This window comes from Mandrillus leucophaeus, unplaced genomic scaffold, assembly GCF_000951045.1.
Source record: "Mandrillus leucophaeus isolate KB7577 unplaced genomic scaffold, Mleu.le_1.0 Scaffold668, whole genome shotgun sequence".
NCBI classification, from domain to species: Eukaryota; Metazoa; Chordata; class Mammalia; order Primates; family Cercopithecidae; genus Mandrillus; species Mandrillus leucophaeus.
In genome coordinates, this window is record NW_012107230.1 from 121,456 (window position 1) to 130,073 (window position 8,618).

An 8,618-nucleotide genomic window follows, 5' to 3' on the forward strand; every position below is an offset into this window, starting at 1 on the left:
AAATACCCTCTTATAATCATTTCTTCTAAAGAAGGAGGGCTTCTGTGGCATAGCCCCTATGGAGAGCATCATGACAGAGCCTAAGACTACTGCACACAACTGCAAGAGTTAAATTTTATCATCCATGAAGATGTGTGTTCCATGTATCATGTGCAGATATCATCTGAAATTGGAGTATTAAAAAGAGACTTTAAGAAATAGGAAGAATCGATTTTTAAGCAAATGCAATGTAAACATTGAAAGAATAGCCCTGTTAAATTGCACCTAATTCCACTCAAAACATGAAAAGTCAAAAGTGGTATCAACAGGTCTATTCAGTAAATTAACTGAATGCTTTTCTTTCTATATTTTACCAAATTAGGTAAAATATAAAACAAAAAACATTCAATCCAGGTATTTGGCATGTGAAAACAGAGTAAGCAGTTGATTAATCGATCTATTTTCTTTCTTTCTTATTATTTATTTATTTATTTTGGAAAGACAGAGTCTTGCTCTGTTGCCCAGGCTGGAGTGCAGAGACATGATTTCGGCTCACTGCAACTTCCACCTCCCAGGTTTAAGTGATTCTCCTGCCTCAGTCTCCCGAGTAGCTGGGATTATAGGTGCCCACCAACACACCCAGCTAGTTTTTGTATTTTTAGTAGAAACGGGGTTTCACCATGTTGGCCAGGCTGGTCTCGAACTCCTGACCTCAAGTGATCCGCCCGCCTTGGCCTCCCAAAGTGCTAGGATTACAGGCGTCAGCAACCGCCAAGCCAATCGATCTATTTTCAACAGGTTGTGTGGATGCTCTATAGGCACACACTTAGTCGGAAGGCTAAAAAGAAGCAAAAATCCGATGACATATAGTAAAGTGCAGATGGTCTCAGTGACCCAGCAACCTCTGTCCAACTTTACTCATATTAGAATGCTCTTACACTGGGTTGTTTTTAATGAGACCCAAATCTATTTATGTATTTTCCTAGTTTTCTTTATCATCTCCTTGTGTACCATTGAGTAGTTTTTGAGGACACAAGCCACTATTACAATGTTGTCAAGGCCCTTCTCGTTTTCTAGTTCAAATCCTTGTTCATGCTGTTTGCTAAGTACTTGTTCCCTGTGACAGCTTTCAGCCAAACAGAACACACTGAATGCTGCATTCCAAACCACTCTGTCCTGCTGGGCTCCGAGTAAAACAAGCTCTTCAAACTCCATCATGTGAACTTTTCACAAGGAACAATCTCCCTCAGACAATTCCATTCAGAGATACTATCCGTGAAACTGGGACTGGGGGAAGAGGTGACATCACAGGCTTCCCCCTCTGGCCAGGGTCATGACCACCAAAGTTGTATTTAAGAGGCTCCCACGTGGTTTGGCACATGATTTCCTTAACGATCTGACATTTTCCCCAACTTTCCCATAAGCTTCTAATTTAAGATATTCACACTTAAACACAAAATTGGGTTCTGGTGTCAAGAAAGCCTGCGATTTCGAGAAGTAAAGAATGAACAAATTGCAGCTGGGGTCTCTATTAGGGATAGGAGGGTAGATGTATGACATACTATATAACACATGCCATATGTGAGGGTTTGGGGCAGTACTTTAGGAAACATAGAAACAAAAAAGCATTATATCCAGCCAAGAGGCTGGAAAAGTTGTGATTTTATTTTTTACAAAAAGGAAGGAAGAAAAAGATGAGAAAAAAGTTAAATGAGTTAGATTTTATTATTTTTTTCAATGTCTGAAGCCAAGGTTTGGAAACGGGAATTTTGAAAAATACAAGAGGATTATTCCACTGAGATGGATAGCCAGCTTGTCTGCAGTTAAGCTACAATAGAAGGAGCGCAGCACACCCAGCTGCATTCCCAGGAATCTGGGGCTTTTTCAGAAAGACCTGCCTGGCAGCTCCTGAAGAAGGTTTTGGACTCTCCTAAAAGCTTTTTAATGTGAGAAGAGCAGCTCATGGATCCAAAATGGTTTATATTCCAGTTCTCACAAGAGTTGGGGCATGTGGACTCGGTGACCTTCCAATTCTCCCTTTAGTCCAATGAGTCTGTGAACTCATCTCTCTGTGTAACATCCTCCTGCTCAACTTATTTTTGAAAAACAACAGTGCCCAAAGAAGGGGACATTTGGCTGTAATGTGCCTCCTCAGCCTTTGGAATTTTTTGTTTGTTTGTTTTCATTCTTGACCTGCTGAAGAAGATGGAACTAAAAGAGAGGGAAGAGTGTGCTGTGCACACACATTCCCATTCTACAAGCAGCTCTGCCACTCCCACCTAGTGAATTTCCTGCCTCAGAATTGTTTCAACTTGGCAGTCCTTATTTCCAATGGGCTCACAGAGCTCAACCGGTCAAATAGTAGGTTGCTAAAATGAGAGCATCATAGAAAGGTTATCACTACCATTGCCTACTGAATTACAACAGAGATCAGAAAGTACCAGAACTGTGAGGACTTTAGCACAACTAACTCCCTTATTTCATATATCAAACAAAAAAGGGTCCAGAACAGAAATCAACTTGCTTAAGGTGATCAGGAAAGTCACGGCTTAAACCAAGATCCTGCATGCTTTACCAGATGCCTGAGACACTGCAGTTTTATCTGCAAATGGGAATGCTGATAACTTATTTGCTATCCTTCTTTACAGAAACATGTTTAATGTCACATAGAATAAAACTGTTCCCCCAAGGTTTTGTTTTCAGCTTTCCTTACCCTAATATAATTTTATGACAAAGACAATTTTTTCACTAAAACATAAATGTACAGTGTAATATCGATTATGCTTTTTCAACCTACACATGCAATCATGGAGATTCTTACACACCTCCCTAGGGAAGTGAGCCCCTTGCGATAAGAATGAACAGTTTACAGACTAGTGGGGCAGACAAAGAAGGAAGCCGACAATTACAGTGATAAGTCCAAAGTGTGGGGATTTAATCCTGACTCAGAAGGACAAGGAAGGTATTAAAAAAAAAAAAAAAAAAACAGTAAAGCCTGAGGTGAGCTTTGAAGGCTGAATAGGAGTTAGGCAAGCAACGGGGGGTGTTCCAGACCAAGGAAGCAACAAGGCAAAAGGGCCCAGAGGCAAAGATTATAGAAAATTCAGGAAACTTCAAGTGTTCAAGTAGCCTAGTTTGGTTGGTGGCTAGAGCACAGTGGCAGTGGCAAGGGGTCACTTGTGTTCCCTGAATGCACAATTCCAACAGCTTCCCCTAAATAAACACAGCATAGTAAAAAGAGTATGCTTACCATGCCAGAGCGGCTTCATAATCAAGTTCCCCAGCCCCACCTGACCATCAACATATTAATTACAAGGTCATACACAATGTAACTAAGGGAGGTACAGTGAAGGGAGCAACGGACTGGAACTTACCAATAAGTCACTGTGGCCCTTTCTAGTGAGGTCAGCTGCCGCATTTGTAAAATGAATAGTTGACCCTGCCCTGAATAATCCTTAAGGTCCCTTTTGGCTTTGTGTTTGCAATCTAGTGACCATGCGTATGCTACTAGAAGATCAAACATAAAGGTCTGTAGACCTCCACAAAGGCCCAAGGTCATCAGCAACCAATCCTCCCCGATCCCTACTCCATCATTTTACAAAAGGCAAAGTGATCTAACTGCAGTGTTCCCAAACTACCAGTGCATATGCAATTTTCACTAGAAAGCAGAGGTCTAATGGATAAAATATGCAACTAGAGGTTAGGAAATCAGCCTTCTTCTCTCAGGCTCCTATAAAAAGAAAAAAAAAATCAGGAAATTTCAGTTATTGACAAGTGTTTGCCTCAGTCTTATCTAACTAAGCTCCCAGTAAGAGAATGTATGAAATATGCAAAGTGATGACAAAGATATCTACAAATGAGAAGATTCACTTTAAGCCTGCATAGAAAGTTCGAAAACAATAATCAATTTAAAATTAGCTCCTTGAATCCATCACTTGAATCCATCACAATCAGAATCAGGATGGGTTTTCAGACTTCACTGTGCAACACAATTACTGAGACCTCTTCCTGAAAGCAGGTAGCTTTGGGGAACCTCCCCTTAAGATTTTAATTCAGCAAGGGCAATTCTAAAGTCACCAGTTTCACAAACTCCTCAGGAGATTCTCATGAGCGGTAGTCATGGGACGGACCACACTGCAAAAAGCTGAATCTGGTAGTTAGGAATGAGGGTAAAGATACACAGCAGAGAATTATCTACAAATTAGGGTATGGGCTTCAGATGCCTTCCCTGGGCAGTAAGTAAATAGAGAAAGGGGGAAGGAGAATAGATATACTTGGGTCTGGATGGAGTCCTACTCATCCACTCATTAAATAAATATTCATCGTGCGCCCATATGGATCAGGCACTGTACTAGATATTAGGGATTACAGAAGTAAACAAGACAAATGAGGTCCTTGCCCTCATATTGACATGACCTCTTATGACCTTCCCTACCTACCTGTTAAAACTGCTGCGGTTGATCAGTCCTATGGACCCCAATGATTCCACTGCATAAGAAGCAGGAAGGAAAAAAAAGGGAACGGCCACTTTGTTTCTTCAAAACTAGCCTTCCAAGAGATACTGCTGTTGGAAGTGAAGGTTTTCTTAGCCTTAAAGAAGCACCGTAGAACACAGTGGAGCTGTTTCCTACCTTGTAAGCTTTGTGGTGTGCGAGGGTGGAATGAGCAAAGGCTTGTCAGAGAAAACCCCGTCAAGGTAAACATCTCCCCCAGCGCGGGTTAACCAAATGGCCACACCCCCAGTAAAATGCATCCTACAGGGATACCCTGTCCTGTCCCTGTCTCTGCCCCTGTGTCTCACTTTTGGACAACCCAGCATTCTGTCAAACTAACCTTCCTAAACCAGTATTACCTTCTGCACTTAGAGAGAACCTAAAGTACTGGTGACAGGCATTTGAGACCCTAAACACATTGGCTTGTACCTCCCCTACCCACTTCCTGTGATTCCCTGAACCCACTTCACTGTTTGCTCCTTCTCAAACTTTGTTAGACACCGTTCCCTGTTGGCATCCCCGGACACTCCCTTCCTACCCATTTTTCTGGGCCCAGTTCAAATGCTACTTCTTCCAGAAGCTGTGACCCTCTCAGCAAGGAGAGTCTCTGACCTCTGAATTCTGCACAGCCCTTGGGCACTTTTCCCAGTTAGAAGCGTGCTTTTGGCCACATAATTTATCTTCCAAGGCAGGATATGCTCTTTGAGGATAAGAATTGTTTTTATGCTTTTTTATATCCCTTCTCAGGACCTAGCACAGTACCTCAATAGCCAGTTTTTTTCTGGGGTTTTTTCCTTTTTTTTTTTTTTTTTTTGCTCTTGTTACCCAGGCTGCAGTGCAATGGTGCGGTCTTGGCTCACTGCAACCTCTACCTCCTGGGTTCAAGAGATTCTCCTGCCTCAGCTTCCTGAGTAGCTGGGATTACAGGTGCCCACCACCACGCCCCGCTAATTTTTGTATTTTTAGTAGAGATCGGGTTTCATTCACCATGTTGGCCAGGCTGGTCTCGAACTCCTGACCTCAGGTGATCTGCCCACCTCGGCCTCCCAAAGTGCTGGGATTACAGGCATGAGCCACCATGCCCGGCCACCCAGTTTTTATTATATCATGGAATTGACTTTATTTTGTTTTGTTATTTTAATGCATTCATCAGTTACAAATCTACTCGAAAGGCCATGCTAATGAAGCAGAAACAACTCTTGTGTGAACATAAAGGCAAGGTTGTGCCAATCTATAATATTTTATGCACTGGTTTTGGGAGACCCTGGGAAGATTGGGCTTTTTAACTTCCCCCCGACTTCAATAATCACACTCCCACCTCCATTCACCCTCTCCGACACCCCAGACTCCACACCTGCTCTACCTCCTTCATCGCCTCCACACCACCCCACCCCACCCTCATTTAAAACCACTCTAGCCTTTTAGGTGCCCTAGGACCTTGGCTTCCATTTTTTTTTCTACCTTTACACACTCCTTCTCATATTTTTTCAGGCCAGAGGAGGTAGATGTTTCATTACTCCTGATTGCAAAGTGCATCCTTCAGGCAACTTCAGAAACTCCAAGGTTGCCCTAGTATCCAGATTGGTGACCCTGAGTGCTCATGAGCTCAACACACTTACACAAGATCTGTGATATTTAGGCAAGTTTCAAATGTGAAACAGTAATTTACAGTTCAAACACAGAGATTCTACTTGCTGATTTTAAAACTGATCTACTTTTCTGCTTTTTCTAAAATAAAATGATTTTAACGTTTTATTGGTTTTTATTTATAGAGAAGGGAGAACCTTTATTGAGTACTTTATGTGCCAAGATTGTGCTGGACACTTGAAATATAAATTTCACCTGATCCTCACAACCACCTTAGGAGACACACAGTTCCATTTGACAGATGAAAAACTGAGGTCAATAGACATTAAATAACTTGCTCAAAATCATGCAGTTAATTTATGGAGCTAGGATTCTGCAATTGGTCCTTTTAAAACAAAGCTCGCACTCTTTTGGTTATACCATGCTGTACCCTTAATTAAAACCCAGAAGTTCAAAAGGCTGGGCACGGTGGCTCACGCCTGTAATCCCAGCACTTTGGGAGGCCAAGGTGGGTGGATCACAAGGTCACGAGTTCGAGACCAGCCTGGCCAACATCGTGATGCCCCCGTCTCTACTAAAAATACAAAAAATTAGCCGGGCGTGGTGGCAGGCACCCATAATCCCAGCTACTCAGGAGGCTGAGGCAGGAGAATCCCTTGAACCTGGGAGGCGGAGGTTGCAGTGAGCCAAGATCACGCCATTGCATTCCAGCCTGGGCAACAGTGCAAGACTCCGTCTCAAAAAAGAAAAAAAAACAAACAAAAAAAACCACAAGTTCATTCTGACTACTTGGTCTTCCACTTCAAAACAGAGATCATAAAAAAGATGTAACCTCAGAAAAAGGAACTTTTTACATTCCTAAGGAAAAAGAGCACCACTGGGCCACCATCTTATTTTATCAGGGTCTCAAGTTGATGGTTTAGTTTTCCCCAAAAGAGCACTGAATTGACTCAATATCAAGTAATATCTGCGTAACCACCACAGCACCTCTTTGCAGCATCACATAATCACCAAAATCAACAATTTTTCAAAATTAAAAAATCACAGCCTAATATGTATTACTTGCAGTTTCTTTCTAGAAATTAGGTGCATGGTATAGTGAGGTAAAAATGGAAGACTCCAGATTTCATTTACATTTTGATACAATGCAATTGAATTGGCAAAGACCATTAAAGTCAACAGTTACCAACGAAAAAAGTATTCTATAACTAAGTAAACACCTGCTATGACTTCCCTTTAAGAATAAATAAGGTCACATTTATTCATTCAATGAACATTTATTGAGCACCTGGAACTGTGCTAGGTGCTGAGGAATATAACTGTGAACAAGATAAATCAGACTCCTGCCTTGACCAGATAAGTTTGCTTTAAATGATCCTGCTAACTATTACATATTTGTTCTCTGATAGGATTATATTTTTTGGAAAGTCAGAGTCATATGAAGCCTCTTCTGGAATACTTTTAAAGTTTCTTCATGGCAAAATTGTTAGAAATCTTTGTTTAACTTAGAGAAGGGAAGAAAAACGGTCTCCAGTAACCTTTAGACAAGCGTGTCGAAGGTTGAGTTCACTCTCAAGCAATATGGCAGCAGGCAACCAATGAGGCAGTTTAGACCATTCGGTTGCGCTTTTGGATTGGTGAGTCTGTGGTGCCATCACCGCATTGGGCCGAGGTGCGCTTGCGGATCCCCCCACTGTCCAGATGGAGGGCCAGTTCCTCTGAGCCGAAGGGATTCAAGTCGTCCTCCAAGAAGCTACTTTTTCGGCGCCCACTGCTGGCGACACCGCTGTCTTGAGGCGAGTCGCCTGATCGCATGCTGATGCCGGCCATAGCGCCACTGAGGCCATGCAGGGCGGTCGCCTCCTGGAAGGGCTGCAGGTCGACGTCCACCGATGAGCTGGACTCAGTTGCCACAGCCTGGCTGGGGGCCCCAGTGGGTGGCTTCGGGGGTGTCCTAGGAGTGCGAGGTGGAGGAGGAGCGGGGGGCACTTTGCCACACAGGAAGCTAATCAAGTCTTCACGACGAATGGTGCTCCGGCCCTTTTTCACCCACTCCAGCACATCTTTGATGCGACGCTGGTGGCCAACCTGGACCCCCAAGTGAAAACTTCGTTGGTGGGCATCCCCGCTCTCTTTGTAGAGGCTGGTCACGGCCATGGCCGCATTCTGGAAGGGGTCCCACATGGAAAGTCCTTGCTGTTGGCACCCAGAATCCTTGTAAAGCTGAGCAACGGCGGTGGCCGAGATCTGGAAGAGGTGCCACAGCTTCTGCTTCTCGCTCTTGAGCCCCGCCAACTCTGCAGCCGCCTCCTCCTGCAGCTCGGGGGGCAGCTGCTCCTCCTGCTCGGCCTCAGCCAGGCACTGGCGCTCCCACTTGGAAAACCAATGCTCCGCGACCTCGGCCTCGCCCTCCTTCTGCTGCTCCTCCATCCTCCTCTTCAGGCCGCGCACCTCCACCACCGCCTCCTGCTCCGCCGCCGCCGCTGCCGCCTACTCTTGGTCCTCCACCTCCTCACCTCCTGCTCCGAGCTCCCCGCCTCCTTCAGCGGCCGCCGCCTC

At 44.1% G+C, this 8,618-nt stretch overlaps 1 protein-coding gene across 1 annotated transcript; it reads right to left on the minus strand.

The window, feature by feature from the left end:
• Positions 1-7,326: 7,326 nt before the first annotated feature.
• On the minus strand, positions 7,327-8,559 carry LOC105554954 (UPF0472 protein C16orf72). Its single transcript, XM_012001613.1, has one exon. The coding sequence runs from the start codon at positions 8,487-8,489 to the stop codon at positions 7,668-7,670; it is 822 nt and encodes a 273-aa protein (XP_011857003.1). The 5' UTR covers positions 8,490-8,559; the 3' UTR covers positions 7,327-7,667.
• Between the last annotated feature and the right edge of the window lie 59 nt (positions 8,560-8,618).